A 19,904-nucleotide genomic window follows, 5' to 3' on the forward strand; every position below is an offset into this window, starting at 1 on the left:
AAAGTAAATTAAATATTTTTGGAGAGCCTTCTTAGCAGGTGTATTTACTCTACTACCACAAAATATTGATTTTCTTTATCTGTAACTTATCACATATTTTTCACATTAATATGGAACTTCAGGAAGAGAAGTGTATTCCTTCACTAATAACAGGTTGTGCATTTATTTCAAATCTAATGAGATCTGGAAAATAGCTGTATGTTCTGTATTCTCTTATGAGGGTTTGTTAAACTTTCCTTTGGATACAATAATTTTCATCTCCCTGAGACCTCCGTTATGTATCCAAAATATTTCTGAAACTTAGAATTGCCTCTCTTCTATAACACATGCAAAATGACCCTTTTTGCGATTTGTGCTTGGGACTTAGTCTTTACAAAGTTTCGTGTCTTTTATTGATTATTCAGTACTTTACTCCTAGGACTATTGACCCTTAAGGCCAAGGATGCCACAGATCATGATAAAAGCAATGTTCAACATATGTTTTTATCTGGGTCCCAGTATTTACATTTTCCTTCTTTGATGACCAAGAGAAGCTTTAGTGAAATAGATATTTCTAAATTGACAGTATCATTTGTAAAAAAAGAACTATATTTGGGAATTGGATGCTTCTAGTTTTGGTCTCAAACCTCCTCATAATATTGATAAATCTGTTGTTGCCCAGACACTGCAGACAAAAACTGAGATTTGACTGAAGAGAGAGGGTCATGCCAATCATCTCCCTCCCATCCCCCTTTTATTTCCTTATGTGAAGACTCATTTGGAAACAGTCACCTTTCTCATTTGGGTAATCTAATTTGCTATTAATAGAGACTTTCTGCTTAATTTTGAATATTGGTTGACTAAAAATCTGAATTGCTATGTTTTTTAATTCTTCAAAAGAGATATGCAGGAGAAGTCCTCTTATGATTTATAAAGTAGAGAAAAAATGTGACTCATAAAAATGTTCAATCCACACGTTGATGCAAAATGTGTTAAAACCTGTTTAGAGTTCAGGGCAGTTTCTGTGTTTCTAGAAGGAATGCATGCCATCCTCTAAGAAAAGGTCAGCAGGCTTACTCTGTCAAGTGAAGAGTAAATGTTCTCAACTTTGCATGTCGTGTGCCATGTGGTCTCTGCACAACTATCAACTCTGCTGTTGGAGAGTGAAGTTAGCTGTAGGCTGGTAGTATCAGTCACTAGGAAATATGTGGGGGTGGGGAGCAGAATTGTTCCACAGACTTTCCTCTTGCTATCTAGTGAACTATAAGGAAAAGGCAGAGAGAAAGTTAAAATTATATGAGAAGGTGCTTCTGTGTTTCATGTCACCTCCTTATTGAGATCAGACCCTTGACTATTTCTTCCCAAAATAATTTTCACCATTTTTAAGGAATTATATCATACTCCCAAAAACTGCAGTTGAGACTTCTCTCATGGTCAAACTCTTAAGAGTAGAGGTACATTTAAACAAGGGATTGTTTTTTAAAGGCCTTTTTTTGCTTTGCCATGATTTTGTTAAAAGAAATATGAAGTAGTCTTAGTGGCAGTTCATATACTTTGGGGACTTTTCTCGAATGGATGTAGCATTAATAGATAAAGTTGGAAGTGAGTAGAGAGTAAGAAATCTAGACCCAAAACTATGTAGTTCACCCCAACCTCCCCCCCTTCATGTTTGTGGTTAAAGAATGAATAATAAGCAATTCTTTGAAAAGTCCTAAATCTTTCTATTCTAACTGCAGGGCAAACACAACACTTTAAAGATGCCTTTTCGGGAAGAAATGAAAGTATTATGGGATTGCCACTGGCTTTTTATTATGGAATGTATGCATATGCTGGCTGGTAAGTTGCTATCTCTATCAGCTGGTGGTTTGGATAGTCCATTAATCCTTTTAAATACTTTAAGCGTCAAGCAAGGTACTAGGCAAATGTGAACAGCCATAATCCAGTGTGATGCACTTTACTTAAGTGAGAAAGATGGTGCAGCTCTCTTTACCAGGTCAATTACACACAGTTTAGCACAAACATCACTAAGGTTTCTAGTCAAGGCAACTATTATATTTAGCTTGATAATATAAAAAGCAATTGAATGCTGGGTCAGAAGAACCAGTACAGGAGTTCTCCCTGTGGCTCAGTGGGTTAATGATCTAGCTTGTCTCTGTGGCATTGCTGGTTCCATCCCCAGCCTAGCACAGTGGGGTAAGGATCTGGTGTTGCTGCAGCTGTAGCATAGGTCACAGATGTGGTTTGAATTTGTTCCCTGGCCAGGAACCTAAATATGCCATGGGTGTGGCCGAAAAAGAAAAATAAAGAAGAAGCAGTACAAACCACATATGTAGGAATGTATCAGTAAGGGCATAATAGTATTGCAAGAAATTAAAGATTAGTATTTTGCTTGTCAAAAAGCCTTCCAGCTGAAGATTCAAGGGTGTACACAAATAGCAATTAATGAATTTTCCTCCATCTTCCCATGAGAAAGAAATAATTCAGATATAGAAATAAAGATGTTTCCAGGAGGTAAAATGGTACTTTAAAGGCAGGAAGGAGAAACCAGGATAATGAACTCAGGTGTGCTGGATCATCTATTACATTTCAAAGGACCTTACAAATTCCTTAATATTTCCTCACATTTGAAAAGAAAAATGCAGCAAAGATGATTAAAATTGCCACATCTACAATTCCTTGAATGCAAGTCCAACTGTAATGCTGTTCTGGTTGAGGCATCACAGCTTTGTATTTATGTCTTGCTTTGTTCAGGAACTTGAATAATAATACTCATGATTGTGAGTGAGATCTTTTCCTAATTAGATTTATTGATCTAGTAAGATTTAGTTGAAGTGACTCTTGTGAGAACGCTCAGTGGGTAGAAGAGTGTTATTTAAACATCAAAATAATTGCATTTAAATCAAATTGCACTGTTTTGGAGTAATTAGAAGCAATATTTCTTTGTGGTTATTTATAGAACATTTTATTCATAGAGCATTTGCATCTGTACAGTTTTAGCTGTGAGAATGTCCTATAAGCCAAAAATAATGACAGACTACACTAGCTCAAAAATTATATAAGTGCATTTCAAACACAAATACAGTTTCCTTTTGTTCTTTAGTGGAACATGGAATGTAAATGTGTGTGTGTGTGTGTGTGTGTGTGTATATATATATATATTTTTTTTTTGTCTTTTTGTCTTTTCTAGCACTGTACCCACGGCATATGGAGGTTCCCAGGCTAGGAGTCTAATCGGAGCTGTAGCTGCCGGCCTTTGCCAGAGCCACAGCAACTTGGGATCCAAGCCACGTCTGTGACCCACACCACAGCTCACGGCAACTCTGGATCCTTAACCCACTGAGCGAGGCCAGGGATCGAACCTGCAACCTCATTGTTCCTAGTCGGATTCGCTAACCACTGAGCCATGATGGGAACTCCCAAGATATATTTTAAAATAAATGGAGTTTTTACCCTGTTAATGTCATTGGATTATGAAAATACAGCACTAGTGGTAAATTAGAGTACAGGAACTAAAAGTTTTAACATGGCGTTTGAAGCAAAATGTTTGAAGGTCTTAGACGATCATAGATTAAGCATAAAATATTTATGTATTCCCAGAATATTTCGGTAGCCATTATGTGTAAGCAATAGTCTTAGTATTTTTGAAGTCACCTTCTTCTTGTCCAAAGCACAGTGTGGTGCTGAACGGAAAATAAAATGGAGTTTGATCACAGGGTTAGCAGCAAAATCATCTATTCTACAGCTATTCAGCCTGGGTCAGAGCTCCAGCTTCCTGGGGCCACAGCCAAGCTCTGGGAGGGTCAACAGGAGAAGCCAGAACAAGTGGGGAGGTGGCAAAAGCTTTCAGCTAGAGCCAAGGTTTGGAAGCTCAGCAATATTCAATCAGTAATGTGGAATGTGGAGATAGTCACAAGGGAGATTTGATTAATTCTATTGAATGAAGTTTCTTGTGCCTGTGAGCACCATGCATCTGTTCCCACGGAATCTTAAAATATTCTTCTAGCCAACTACTTCAAATGCTGCATATTCAGGTCACCTGCTTTATGCAGAGCAAATCTTCTCTACTTCTGTAAGCTCTGGAGGGCTGATAGATTATCTTATTCATCTTGAGTTTTGTTGACATTGAATCCAAATATTACTCTTGTTAAAATGATTCAAAGAGACAATTTAGGTGATACAAACAAGACTCTGAAGAACTGCAAAATGGAGTGGAGGACAGGAAGTTTTTATAGGATGAAGAATAGGGAACAAAGAAGAAAAAAATAGAAAATGAGCGTGAAACAAGTAGATAAATGCAGAACCCAGAGTTGGTTTGGTATTTGGGGAATGGCTCCATCTGGGGCCTTGAAATTTATTTCAATACTCTGTTTACAGGGTCAACAGAGTTTACATGAACCTTTATTTATACTTTTACCCATAGAATCCTCAGGTCCTCTCTATTTTAAAGAACAGGAATCTGTTGATTTTCCTATGTTCTAGTGGGTTGAATCGTATAATATGAGAAATTAAAGCTAGGAATTTAAGTGAAACGTTATCTGATATATGTAGTATGTGTAGAGGGCAGATAAGTTAACTGTTCTGATACCTGAGTGCTGCTTTGTGGGCAGGTAGAAATAATCTGGTTGTTAACATGTGGCCATCACTCTTAGGAAAAGGGAGCTATGTTTAGAAGAAATAGTCAGTCTGTTGATTTGGAGTTCAAGAGGAAACATTAATACCTGGATATAAATGGAATAAGATAGAAACCAAAAAAGTTCCCAAAGCAGGGCATATTTAGCCTGTTTCCAAATGTGATCCTGCCTCTTTGACCTCTCTTTGTCTTTCATGATAGAATTAGAAGCCTGGGTTGTAGAATTATAGATGGGGCACCTCAAATGAGCCTCCACTCCCTAGGATGCTGCCCAGACAATGTTTGATGGGAAAAAAAAAAAAAAAGGCACAGGGGCCATTGCAAATAAGAAAGAAAGCAGCTATTGTCTTCAGAACTGAACCACCCAGGGTGTAAGTAAAAGCAGCAAGATCCCTGTTGTCTGGGAGGCCTTGCTCTGTTAGCAAGTCACCTCCTACATATTGAATAGGAAAAAAAAAAAAAAAAAAAAAAAAAAAACACTGCTGAACCTTGGATCTGAATAGAGTGGGTTTTTGGCTGTGAGGTGCTGGACCTTTTTAGAATGATGAAAACTCCCTCACAGAAACATGATTAGGGAGAAAGAAATCATTAACCCAGCCAGGTCACAGAGTTGGGTCAGAACAACTTTAATATTATTGCCAATGTCTGCATTCAGAGAAATATGTCTGCCAGGCTCCCTTGTGGCCTAGGGGAACGCAACCAATTTCAGTCCCATATCCTGATCCAAAGCTAAATATTGCTTGGTGGGATTTTTTTTTTTCAACTGTGTGATAGAAAATAGTTTTTTGGTATCTTTTTTTCTTCCCTTTAAATCCTATCCTCAGTGGATTTAGTCTTTCTAAATCACCTGCTGGGATTATTTTGTAGCATTGTGTCCAATCTAATCTAAAGAATAAGCTTTTTAAAATAATTCACATAGTTGGGTATTGGAATGCATTCCCAGGTTTGCAGTGCCTTTTATACACAATCATGGAGAAACTGAAACAATAGATCTTGTGAACATTCTCTAAAGAACTTGAGGAGATGTAAAGCAAAGAAGATGCTATGGATGCATTGCTGGAGACTAGGAGAACATAACAGTGTATTTCCCACAAGATATGAATGTTTGGACCAAAATAAAAAGCTTTCTTCTTCCCACCTCTCCTCCTGACCCTGTCCCAAGTCCTTTCCTTTTCTCTATGGCAAATATTTGAATTGGTTCTTTTTTCATAAATATTTCCTTTCTTGACTCAACATTGTTGGAAAAGACCAGTTTCTAAAACATTTGTTTAGAAGGAACTGCCTATTTTTGAAGTGAGAAGCCTGGAAATATTTCTAAGTGTGTGTGTTGTGGGGGGGGGGTTGCGGGGGTTTCTGTTTTTTTTTTTTTTTTTCTTTTTTTCATTTTCTTCCTGTAATTCCCATTGCCTTGGGCTCATAACAATCATACCAGATCCCTCAGAGTGCATATTCCAGATATAAGTATTGATTGTTTCTTGCCTTCCTGGTATAACTACAACCTCTATTTTTAGAAACTTATTTTCTAGTCATTAAAAAATACTCTTGGCTGCTAACTCCTTAAGCTTACCTTTATTGCTACTGTTGCCTCAGATATTCAAATGTTTCTACTTAGAACATAGTCCTTCAAATATTAGACACCTTAACCTTGTGAAATGACAAACTGAGACATATTAAAATTTTTAAGAGTTCAAGCAAAAATCGATATGAATGGGCAGCATCCAACCTAGCAGATAGAAAAGAGCTCCACTGAGCTGTAGAAAGTGAAAGGCTTTTACAGGCAGAAGCGGATGAGAACAAGGAAGTGATACTAAACAAAAAGACAAGTTGGTTATTGCAAAGTTACTCTCATTTAGAGGATGGCAGGGGTCTTTTGAATAGATTACCTAAATAGTGCAATTCCTAATTGACTGGTTTAAAATTCCATTTCTGAGAGGTTGGAGATTTTAAGTGAGTTAAGTTTTGGTGTGCTGACATGAGTCACAGCATATGTGACTTTGTTTTGGGCCCTGTTGTCTTTTTTTTTTTTTTTTTTAAACAATCGTGAATGTCAGCTGCCTACTTGTGAATTTAAATGGGGTTTTCATAAAGATGGAATAACACAGCTTTTCTCATCTTTAAGTTATAAAAGACTTTAAGTATATATCAGAGTGATAGGCTAATATTCCAGCCATTTGCTTTTAGATTACAGAGAATTTGTACCTATATGCGTCTGTGTACCTATATAATGACTATTTTATTTTCAAAGGAATAATAAGCCCACTGAAGAGTATATTGAAAAATATGACTTTTTTACGTGGTGGAAATCTCCTAAGCCTCTAAAATGAAAAGAGAGAAGGTCTTTGTCTTTATATGTCTTGCTCTCTCCATTATGATCCCTTAGTTTTCCCGTCTTCATGATCCAGTTATTTATGTTGCTTATTTGAGGAATTTGCCTCGGTTTTACATCATGGAACCTTGAAAGAAAATTTTAAGGGCTTTAAAGGGTCTCTGGCAGTTCACATAGTGGAAAAAGAAGTCAAGGCCGCAAGGCAATTGACATTCCTGGGTGGGATGACTTGAGTTATAAAGTGGGGGAAAGAATCTGAATTTCTCTAGGGCCATAACGTGAGGGTAGTATCTGCAATCCTATGGGACTTGAAAGTGAACTGCCCTGTGCCTAGAATGTTTCTTGTCATTTAAGAGACCACAAAAGTATTTACGACTTGTGAGAAGTACTTAAATTATTGTGTACTTTAGTTATCAAAAAGTGTAAAGACTAACAATAAGCCTAAAATTAGCTATCTAAATATACAAAAAAAGAGAAGAAAAATAGCATCCTGCTAGTTGCTATAATGCCTGAGGCACAGTTACCTTAGGACTTGAGCTTATTTGAATGGGATGGGAGAACAGTGAATTGAAAGGAAGAAGAAGTGAGTGCAAATTGAGAATGTATTATTTTTTAATGCATTTTGATTTCCTACTTGCCTTCTCTGTGTATGTATATCCAGGAAGCCAGTTCTCTAAAACCAAGAAATGCTATTGCCATACTTCTATTGCCTTACAAGTTTTGATTGACCTGTCACCACTGCTAAAATCTGGATTCCCAGAAGCCCTAGGCCATTTTGTACTTATATTCTGTTCCCATTGCTCTGACATATTTTGTGCTGCAGAGTACTAAACTGTTGCTCATACCCTAGTGCATCTGGCACTTTACTGTACACCGCTTCACCCGGGCTCAATGTAAAACATGTTTGAAGAATCAGCTTGGGTGATGCCTCCTCTCGTAAATCTGTGAACTGCTGGTCTGGTTGAAACCTCACCCTAGTTCCCATGGTAACCTGGGCATGCTCCAGCATTGCTTCTGTGCTGTATCATATGATTCTATGAACCAGTCTAGGAACCATGAGCTCCTTGAGGAGAGAGATTCTAGATTTCCTACTTTCATTTCCCCAGTGACCAACACATATAATCTCACACATTGATGTAAGAATGCAAAAATGGTAGAAAATAGTTTGACAGGAAACATAAATCTATCCTGTGACCTGGTGATCATATTCTGAGTAGATGTCCAAGAAAATGATGTCATGATCCCCAAAAGGATAGAAACATATTTATGGTATCTATATTCATATTAGTTATACATTGGAAAAATTAAATGTTGATCTGTGGTAGAATGCATAGTATTATATTCATACAGGGAAAAGCAACAACAAAACATAATGAATTACTGCTATGTACATGGATGAGACCCACAAACATAACTTCCAGCAAAAGGCAGACACAAAGAATAAATATTGTATAATAATTATAAAAGAAGTATTAATCTATTGCAATGAAATGAGCAAAACTAATCTACAATGATAAAATTCAGAACAGTGGTTGCCTTTACAGGAGGGTAGCGGAGATGATACTGATTGAAAGGGCCTTGAGGGGAACCTGCTAGAGTACTAGGAATATTTTATTTCTTGATCTTTTTGTTGGTTACATAGGTTTATAAATATGTAAAAAATTCATCAAGTTATACATAAAGCCTTATTCACTCTACTGTTTGTATGTTATACATCTATAAAAAAAAGCTACGAAATAAGAGAACTCCTTAAATACTGTTTAATAGAAAAATGAATTGTGGGGGCTTTTGGTGATAGAGATTTTCATCTTAGATTATTTGTTGATAAAATTTTTAAAATTCTGATTTGATTTTAAATATTTAAAATTTGAAACTTTGGATGATGATTATAAATTATGTTAATAGTTTATAATTCATTTATGACATTTTAGGTTTTATCTCAACTTTGTTACTGAAGAAGTGGAAAATCCTGAAAAGTAAGTAGCCATATTTACTCTGATACACTTATAAGGAATAAAATGTACAGTTACGTAGTTGATAAAATGGACCTAAAGAAGGAATTCAGTGTGGACTAATTTGCTTGCCCATTATCATCATTGTTATCATTCTCTTGGGCAAGTAAAACTTATTTGATTATATCATAAATTAGATGTAAATAACTTTATTGTCTACTCTACATCCAGTATGAAATTATCTGATAAACTAAAAGCATAAAGGCATAGAGTTATACTTTAGGTAACTTATTTTATAAAATAGTACATACAACTTAACATGGATTCTTGGCTACACACACATGTCCATAAGATGTGAACTCTGAAAGTTGATTATTTCTAATAATTCATGTGCATTTTTCATACCTATCCAACTAAAGAGAATAATGTCATTAATGAATATATAGTTATGAACAACTGTAAACAACTGCAGAGTATTATCAGAACTTGTAAATTTTGGTCGCTGGATGACTGCTATTAACATTTGTTGGTGATCCTTTTGATGAGTCGATGATTTGATGATGATTTATATAATGCTTCAGAATGAATTATTTTTAACCTAGAATTTGAACAGTGAATTATTATGATGATTTATATAAAAGCTTTATTTTATACAGGAAAATCACATAATCAAAGGCCAGAAAGGGAAATTTTATATGATACCGTGTAAGATAAAGACTTTGGAGAATTTTAAACTTATTTAATCATCTAACTTTTATTAAACATCTACCACATTCCAACTCTTGTGCCTCATCCTACGTGATGAATAAGACGTGTTCAAGATTTTATTGTCGGAGTTCCCGTCATGGCGCAGTGGTTAACGAATCTGACTAGGAACCATGAGGTTGCGGGTTCGGTCCCTGCCCTTGCTCAGCGGGTTAACAATCCGGCGTTGCCCTGAGCTGTGGTGTAGGTCCAGACGCGGCTCGGATCCCGCATTGCTGTGGCTCTGGCGTAGGCCAGTGGCTACAGCTCCGATTCGACCCCGAGCCTGGGAACCTCCATATGCCGCAGGAGCAGCCCAAAGAAATAGCAAAAAGACAAAAAAAAAAAAAAAAAGATTTTATTGTCTAGTCACTGAGTCAAATGTGTAAGTAAATAATTGTAATGTGGTGTGGTTGGTATCAGAGTAGATTATTTTCCAAATTTGACAGAAATGAAAGGAAGACATATTTACCTAGAGAGATGTTGCTTATATAGAGTCTCAAATTATGAATAGGTGTTCCATAGGTAAGCATGGGGGGAGGGAGGGAGAGAGAGAGAGGGAGAAAGAGAGAGGGAGAGGAAGGAGCTGACTGCCAAGAAAGGGAAACAAGTACAAAGGTGAGTCAGTGTGAAGTAGCCTGGACATCAGACAACATGCCTAAGGGTTGACAATTCAAGTTAAGGTAGACTGAAATTCTGGCAGCAAGTATATCGGAAGATAGTAAGCCAGTTAGATCTTGCCAAGTACTATGGTTGTCAGAATTTTGAACACACAAACCAGCAACTGAGGTTAAAATGGCACTTCATATTATCAGATTTAACTGCCATGCAAATCACTATGTAATTTTAAACATGTTAAAAGTTATTTATTGAGAAATATGGTATATTTACATCACTGTTTTCATATTTATAACTGGAATTGTGGGAGAGAACATAGTATTTACCAGGAACTAGTTCTTTCTAGCATTACTTGTGGTTTTTTGTTTTTTTTTTTTTTGTCTTTTGTATTTTTATGGCCGCACCCACAGCATATGGAGGTTCCCAGGCTAGGGATCTAATCGGAGCTATAGCCACCAGCCTATGCCAGAACCACAGCAGTGCCAGATCTGAGCCACATCTGTGACCTACACCCCAGCTCACGGCAACACTGGATCCTTAACCCAGTGAGCGAGGCCAGGGATCGAACCTACAACCTCATGGTTCCTAGTTGGATTCGTTTCTGCTGAGCAAAGATGGGAACTCCTTTCTAGCATTGCTTTGAAATGAGCAACTACATTATGATTCTAAATCCACTGACTACGGAGAAAAATAGGTTGCTTTGTTTTTTTATTTTTGAGGATGATTAGTGTGGAAATGGCAATACAGAGGAAAGATTCCTCTTACTAGATTTTATATAAAGTATTTATTGAATTTCCATTGTGTGAAAGATATTTGTATGGTTTATGACTGTCTTCATTTCTATCTAAAAACATTTTAAAGGGGCCTATTATTAAATCCAATATCAGAGAATATAGCAAACTGTAGGGTTCTGGATGTGACCTGTAATGTAATATTTATTATATGGTACATCAGTGGTATAAGGATAGTTCATATTCTCTTTTAATGTCATTTAATAATTTAATCATGGTTTTGGTTTTCAATATGTACAACAATACTGTTATGAATATTAAGTATATTTAAAACTATGCCATTGATAGCTTGATTTGAATTTCTGATGCAGTCTACCAGGGTGGTATGGCAGTCAAGGATTCTCTCCCTCTTTCTTATTTTAAGAGCCTTAGTTTCACACATTGATAATGTCCATAATCAATATATACAAATACTAAGAACAGTAATGTATTGATTTAGTGTTTTCTGTTGTTGTTGCAAAGAAATTTCCTCTTTTCAGAAAGGGAGAGCACTGACCTCACTGGGTTGTAGAAATGAGCGGACGTGTAATGTACATAGATTAGAGACTATTACTTTTTAATCTCTGCATATAATTGGTTGTTGCTGTTATTATATCCTTATTTTAGGAACAAGGTCAAATATTACTTACATAAAAGTGTCACCCAAGTTTCCATATCCTAAGCAATTCTTTCTTCAGGGTTTTTGAAAGAAATACAAAAAATTATTTCACACCACATTGAAGCCTGTTGTATAAGACTAAGATTGTTATCACTGGTTACAGTGGCTGAAATATTTTCATTTTCTGGAAAACATGATTGTGAAATTTTCATTAAGTATTCCTAGAACAATTATAATTTAAAATTATATTTTATGCTCTTAAACTAAGGAACTTCTCAGAAGAGACTACACATCTCTGGATTTTTAGATCAAGACTTAAGTTGAAAGAAGAAACCTCTGATACTTTTTTGTACTTTTATGTTAGATACTCATATATTCAAATTTCGCATGGAAAATTCTGTGTAAAACTCAGACCACATGTTTATCTTCTCAAAATTAGAATGTGAGAAAGCTACAAAATCCCCTTAATGGAAAGTAAAGGTTAAATTTGTATTGCATTTTTGTCAACCAGGGAAATTTAGGGTTTTGAGCAATTTATTCAATGTCTTCATTTTTAAAATAACATTTTCCTGAAATGTTGACAATTAGTCCAGGTCTTTTAAAACTTAAGTCTTATTTTTTAATCACAGATGATGCTTTGGGAAATATTGATGATTGAACGCAGAGAACAGATGGTAAAATGATGTGGACCTCGTCCAGATGTGTAATTTGTATTATTTTGTAGGGAAATACAGCTCCAAAATATATTTAGTTACAAGGGAGAATAATTACAATTCCATCTCCTTTGTGACGTGCCAAGATAAATGTGTTTCCCAATCAGCCACTGGTGCGTGTGTCCAGGTGTGCTATACCGCGCAGCATTCTGGCAGCTGGTGAAATGAATCATTAGCTGAAGACACAACACTTTTTACTGTCCTCCTCCACCTAGGCAATAAAATTTCCCTCAAATTGTGGCCCAGTAGAAAAGGGGATTATTAATTTAGATCAGTGAAAATGGCAATGTGATTTAATATATATAGAATGTGGAGTTAAGGTTTCATGATCACAATTGGCTACCCTTTACATTTAATTTAATTTCAGTGGAAATCTTTCAAATTAGCTAAAATCACTCTGTGGAATAATTTCGGAACTGCTGTTATTAATATGACTTATAGAACAGTTCCTTAATGTAACAAGTGAGAGGGAAACTGGGAGCTTAACGGAATTGAAGTAACTAGCTCCTGACTTCTTTCTTCTTTTAAGTCTGACCTATTCTTTAAAGCTCGTAAAGCACTAAACTAAAATTTTGGGCAAAAGTTCTGTTATATACTTACATTTATAATGTTAGAAAATGTTCCTGTTGTCTTTCACTTTTTTTTTTTTTTAAGGGCCACACCCACAGCATGTGGAAGTTCCCAGGCCAGGGGTCCAATTGGAGTTACAGCTGCTGGCCACAGCGACAGCCACAGCAATGCGGGATCCTAGCTGCATCTGCGACCTACACCACAGCTCACAGCAATGCAGAGTCCTTAACCCACTGAGTGAGATCAGGGATCGAACCGGCATCCTCAGGGTTTCTAGTCTGGTTCATTAACCACTGAGCCATGAAGGGAACTCCTCCGTTGTCTTTCTTACAACTTGTGTTTTTTTCCCTAAGAGTAGCTTTGCATCTATCGGCATAGTAATCCTTTAAGGGGCATTTAACATTTTTATGTGAAAACACAGTGACTATTATTGAAATTTTATAGTAATATAAAAGCATTTCAGTTAAGAATTATTGATAGCATTGACTGGATCCATAAAAAATATATGTTAGAGTAAGAATTGTATTTTGAGGAGTATGAATTCCAAGTTTGGACCATGAAGGTAATAGTGTGCCAAGGAATATCTGAATTTTAAAATGTTATTCCCCCCTCCCAAATAAGTGTGTAGTGGTAATAGTTGCTAATGTGTACATTTAGTCTTAAAAATCAGTGTTTTTATTTGCCAATACATTGAGTTTTGCTTTATGACATTACTTTTGTGGAGACTGTGCAATCTATCATTGTTCAAAAAGTTACAGGGTGCAAAGAACATATCATTGAGATGTATAATGTTTGTAATCTTGCTCTCAGATGGATAAATCATGTCTTGTGTTGATGAAAGCCAAGAAATGGATTGCTTTACTTTGACCTTGGGGGTCTGAGATTAGTCAGTCTTGTCTATTAAACCTGTTGCACTGTTCTTCTCACTTCATTTATTCCTTCTGTTCTGAAGAGTTGGAAACAGTAGACCAGGAGGAAGTCAGTAAAGCTTGATATCATCAGTCATTGTTGAAGAGCAGGCTATCAGCATGCTCTGAATAATCAACTTTAATAGAAGGTTTAAATAATCAGAGTGTCATGTTTAATTAATACTTTGCCTGCTTCCAATTTATATTAATTAATGCCTGAAAGTCATCAACCTTGTACCAATGATAACTTAGAAGAAGAGAAACTTGATTTGGGAAAAATGCCCAAAGACTTTAAGGTATGTGATTGATCACAGTGGTTAATAAATGGTCCACAATCATGTTATTTCCATTTAGTTCAGATGGTTTAGGCTTAAATTCTTGGTGTGTGTGGTTTTTATACTTACTGACTTGTATTAAGCCAGAGTAAAGGCATTTATTAATAATATTATAGCATTTTACAAGGCCTGTTGCTGTAGGACATATAAAACTATAAACCTGATTAAAAACACAGAAAAATTAAATAATTAAAAAATCTTGCCTAAATGTGCAGTAGCAAAGTTGCATGACAAAACATTAAAAGTTGACCTGATGTCTTTAACGTGCATTTTGGCATTTTTGTTTCTCTTTTTAGGGCCGCACCTGTGGCATATGGAAGTTCCCAGGCTAGGGGTCCAATTGTAACTACAGCTGCTGACCTACATCACAGCCACAGCAACACAGGATCCGAGCCACTCCTGGGACCTACACCAAAGCTCATGGCAACACCGGATCCTCAACGCACTGATCAATGCCAGGGATTGAACCCATATCCTCATGGATACTAGTCATGTTCGTTTACCACTAAACCACAACAGGAATTCCACATTTTGACATTCTTAAGGATATAGTTTTCTGTGAGAGACAAATCTTTCTTTTGATATGCTTTGTAGCTTTCTAATGTAATAGTTGCTAAAAAAAAGCATATAAGATCTTGACTATAAATGTGCAGATTACAGTAGTAGTATATTTTGTGATATTTTTATTACAAGGTAATGTTATCTACATTCTTAGAATACTTTCAAAATGTCTTTTACAAATATCCAAGTGATACATATTTTTAAAATATGCAAACTAATTTTTACAAAAAGATAATTCACTATAAATAAATGTATATAGGAATGATATGAATTGTTAAACAGAATTTGCCAAAGTATTTGCCAAATGAATTTCTTAAAATGATGTCTTCTACCCAAGTTAATTTGTAAAATTGCGTTTATGTGCAAGTTTACAAAGATTTGACAAAATGAGGCATCTCTTTATTAATGACAAAGCACTGATGGAATTCTTAGTATGTGACAGTGCTTCTCTTCAGTTGTTGAAAAAATTGAAAACCTAAATTAAAACCATTCTATTTTGCGCATTTCTTCTGGGAATATATATATATATAAAGATTTGGCAAATCTATTTTTCAGTGTATTTCACAGTAGAAGTATAATTATACCAGCCGAGCCACTGAGGCTGACCAAAGATTAGCGTTTGTCCAGATAACACAGAAGAGCAAGGATTCTATGTTCAGAGAACAAGGTCAACAAGTTACCCTTCCTTGCCTTTGTGCAGCCTAACCATTTCTCCCTAATGGAACATGAGGTTGATGTACCCTGGGATACAAAATGCCTGCATTTCTCAGCTTCACATATGCATAGAAAATACATTTGGCTCAAACACAGTTTGTTCATGTAAGGCTGAAGTGTCAAATAAGTGGTGCAGAAATTACAGGATCACTGTTATTTTATTACACAGTAATCAAAGAAGACAGATATTAATCCTTCAAGTGCTTTGTGGAAATCATCAAGATTTCTTTTTTTTTTTTTAATTTTAAAGAATCTAACCCCCTTAGGAAGCAAAAAGGTCAATGCATTTGACTGTTTTATGTCCTTTATAGTAGTTGTTTCTAAATTTTAATTTTATCAAAGTTTGTGTTTTGAGCCTAGAATCATGAACTCATGTTTTAGGAGCAATAATAGGGCTGATTTAATTCTACCCTGTGTTTCTGTTCCCAGTAATTATCCATAAACCAAGAGACCACAAGTGGTGTAATAAGTAGAATTAACACATTTCAGAACTCAAAGGGGAACTTGGACTCTATCAAATCTAGGTTTTCCCCACATGTATGAATCTCCTCTGTAGTATCTCTAGACAGATATATGTCATATAAAACCAAGAGAAACTTACTATAACTTCTTTGAGTTAGACTACCAATATTTTTCTTGCATATGTTAATTAGCAAGCTACTAATTTCTATGACTCTTTCAAATGTTGATAAATTTTTGGTTGGCTGGCATAAATAGGTTGGATCAAATGTCTTGACTATAATAGATATAATTCAAATGTCATTTAATTTCTCAAACACCAATGTTGCAGCATTAGAATCCTCTTAGCTGAAAGGAAATACCTTCTGCAATAGAAGTAATGTCAGTCATTAGATTCTCTCCTGCTTTGCATTCACAGTTTAGTAGCTTCCCTCAACCATATTCTGATTTATGCAAATAAGATACTCTTCTCTATGCCTGGGTTTGAAAGTTAATAATTGTACCCAAAAAGTGGCTCATACCTAAATTTTACATTCTAGGTTGTCCTTGGTGAAAAACTTCTTAACCACTCATATCTACTCCATGGACTGCTATTTGATATTCATTCAGATTCAATGTTATTTAAGATTCTCACAAAGTAGAATAATATCCCATATTATTCCTTATAGGCAGAGAAGAGATGCACCTAGACCATGACATATGCACTTGCCATGCACTGAAGTCATTTTGATAACTTTGTCTAGTCATACTCAAACATTGACTCAGTTTATTGATTTACTCAGAAAATGAGCAGTTTTTGCATTTATATGGTGCAAGCTAAAGCTATAGCACCAACAATGTGAACATCTAAAATGTACCCAATAAAGTTGAGACCTTTTAGTGAAGAAACATTTCCTTTACTTTTGTGAACTGTAAAAATATTTACTTACTGAGTCTTCAAAAATAGCACTAGTTCAGAAAGTAAAAATTGTAATGCTGTTTCCTCTTAACTAGATGTTTCACCTTGGGCAGACCTCTAAATTGCTTTTGAATCTTTGTGTTCCCCTTTTAAATAGAGGGTAATATCCCAATATTACAGTTCTCATGGGGTTGTGAGGATGAAATATGTGAAAATCAAAAATGTTAATGATCCTGACAAGTAATATACAAACACCATCTGCAGCCCAAACCTATGTTCTTCAAAGATTAGAATATTTCACAATCTTTGGAAAAAATTAGAGGATTAGCATAATTGTTTTATGAACAGGGGTGTCTTTTCAACACACATGACCTATTAATCAGCTTGAAAAGTTGTTCTGCATCATCAGCAAAGTACCCAATTATTAGTAGTTAAAAGGTTCAGAAGATGATGAGAACTGCTTTTTATTTAATAGTCTCTAACCTCCCTCAGGTGGTAATATGCTCACGCATCATAATCAGAATGAATTTCTTGGCAGATTTTTTTTTCCTTCTGAACAAAATATTTGCATACCCACACCCATCCTGTCCTAGTCCCACTGTTGGATAATGGTGCTGATAAACGAATGGATTTTTTTTTTTTTTAATTTCCACTGAGTCACCTATTTTAGCCCTATGTTACCAAGAAACTCCTTTATGAAATCTGGCAAACAAGGTATTAATCTGAGTAATTGTATCATGGATTTAAATTTTTATTTTTCTTTCCAGAAAAGCAGTTATTGAATTGATATAAAACAGTAGAACACAAGTGTTAGTTTACCCCTAAATGTTATTATTTTATAAATTTTCCTAATTTAAAAATGTATAGCATTTATTACAAATATAAACGGTACTTGTTATCTGAGTAATGGATTACAGTGAAGCACTTCTGATTATTTTTAACAGTATGATGTTTCTTATTTCAATTCTTCAGTTGAGAAATTAAAGCATATAGAAGTGGAGTAACTTCTGGACACGTGTTTAATACATGAGAAGACTGGGGTTATAATCCATGTTTGATAGAGTGTATGGACTGTTGGGCTGCAGAGTTCTTTCCTATGGGACAGTTGTTCTCTTTGTGGGCAGAGCAGAAGTGTGCCAGGTGGTATAGTGGCCAACTAAGGAAGTTGGCAGAGTTCTCTTTTGGTGCAAGAGGCTAAGGATCTGGTGTTGTCACTGCAGTGGTGCAGTGGGGGTCACTGCCATGGTGCCTCCCTGGCCCAGGAAATTCCGCATGCCGCAAGTGCGGACAAAAAAAAAAAAAAAGTAATTTTGCTATTGAAGAGGAAGCTAGGAACTATTTAGTGGCTTCAGGGGATACTGTGTAGACTGCTCTAGCTACAGCAAAGGATTGTGGAGTAGAAGACACATGGTGGTTAAGATAGAGGTGCTGTGGGTTGAGCCTTAGCTTCTATCATAAGAATTTTGGACCTGACCCAGGATGGGGTGGCGGGGGTGGGGGTGGTGTTGCAAGTTTTTGGTATATGTGAAACAGTGTTTGGGGAAGATGACCTGATGGCAGGTTCAGTGGATTTTCCTTGTGTGTGTGTGTGTGTGTGTGTGTGTGTGTTTGTATACAGTTTAAAGTGTTGCAGTAGTTCCTGTTGTGACTTAACAGGTTATGAACCCAACTAATATCCATGAAGATGTGGGTCTGACCCCTGGCCTTGCTCAGTGGGTTAAGGATCTGGTGTTGCCTCCGTGAGCTGTGGTGTAGGTCACAGACCCGGCTTGGATCCCACGTTGCTGTGGCTGTGGTGTAGGCCAGCACCTGCAGGTCCGATTTGACCCCTGGCCCTGGAACTTCCATATGCCGCAGGTACAGCCCTAAAAAGCACACACACACAAAAGTTGCAGTCTGAGAAATCACATTTAAATCTTCTTTTATATGTTTAATTTTAATAAAAGCAAGTATCTTGGAAAAGATAATTCCCTCCTGGACTTGAAATGTTGGTAGAGTCAGACAAGGTGACAAATGATGTGGCAGAAAATGCTAACAAATAGCACCATAAGCTCTACACTGTTCTAGCCTAAAGATATGGCCTAACAAGCCACTTAGAGAAAAAAAGTTGAGTAAACATAGTCTTTACATACTCTCCTCAAAAATAGAGAGTGTTTTTTGTTTTAATGAAAAAGATGGTGTCATTTATTCTCCATGCCAATAGAAAAGCAAATGAGATAAAACGAGAAGAGAATTTTAGAATAAAATTTATATTCAAATGTGCTGAACCAAGAGAATTTGGTTAGGCATTGGAATTCATTAGCTGCATTTCTTTAGATATTTAGATTGAAAGAGGAAGAGACCATTGCCTAAGTTTGCTTCTAGTTCTATAATGTAAAGTGTCTCTTTTTCAGGTTTGTAAATACACCAGTAAACAATGTGGGGAAGCATATACTACAGCCCAGGTTTATATCATTGGGGAGGGTGTCACATACTAGGAATATAAAGGAAATCCAGAAATCCTTCGCTAGATTTTAAGGTTCAGTAGAAATTCTATATCAGTATTTGGAAATATTTTAAATACAATGTGTTAAATATATAATTTTCAAACATTTGATCTTCTAGAGGAAAGGGGAGGTAAGGAGGCTAGGAAAATAGCAATGCCAGTATAAGACCAGAGTGGGGCTGGAAGGCAGTTGGCACTGCCAGTCATGGTGAGATTCTTACTTTTGGAAGGAGCTCTGACTTCTAGTTCTGGTTCTTCAAATATTAATTTAGTGACCTTCAAATATTAATTTAGCTACATCCTTTATCCCCTCTGATTTGTCAGCTGCAGAAAAGGATGGGTTCAGTAGCAAATTTGGTAGAGTAGCAAATTCTGAGATTTTGTTGACCCTAACATGATCTGTGATTTTTGTAGATGATGCCTAAGTACCTAGTTTGGCAATGGAAGATACTGTAGGAGCATGACTAAAGGATAAAACTTAGATCTAACTCAGGAAGAAAAGGTGTCAAGGACACAGATGTAATAAAGGGAGTCTGTGACAAGTTTCTAGATCTCCTTTTAGAGAGGACTAAAGTTTTGTTATTTCAGAAAATCATAAGTAGTTTAGATGAACAAATGAGGGG

The 19,904-nt window shown here is 36.0% G+C and overlaps 1 protein-coding gene across 1 annotated transcript in view; it reads left to right on the forward strand.

The window, feature by feature from the left end:
* SLC7A11 (solute carrier family 7 member 11) overlaps positions 1–19,904 on the forward strand; it is an 82,507-nt gene that overhangs the window by 18,712 nt on the left and 43,891 nt on the right. Inside the window, exons 5-6 of the mRNA XM_021101587.1 lie at positions 1,716–1,815; positions 8,867–8,911. Coding sequence (XP_020957246.1) covers positions 1,716–1,815; positions 8,867–8,911 — 145 coding nt within the window. The remainder of the gene's footprint in view (positions 1–1,715; positions 1,816–8,866; positions 8,912–19,904) is intronic.

The sequence above is a fragment of the Sus scrofa genome, chromosome 8 (genome assembly GCF_000003025.6).
Source record: "Sus scrofa isolate TJ Tabasco breed Duroc chromosome 8, Sscrofa11.1, whole genome shotgun sequence".
NCBI classification, from domain to species: Eukaryota; Metazoa; Chordata; class Mammalia; order Artiodactyla; family Suidae; genus Sus; species Sus scrofa.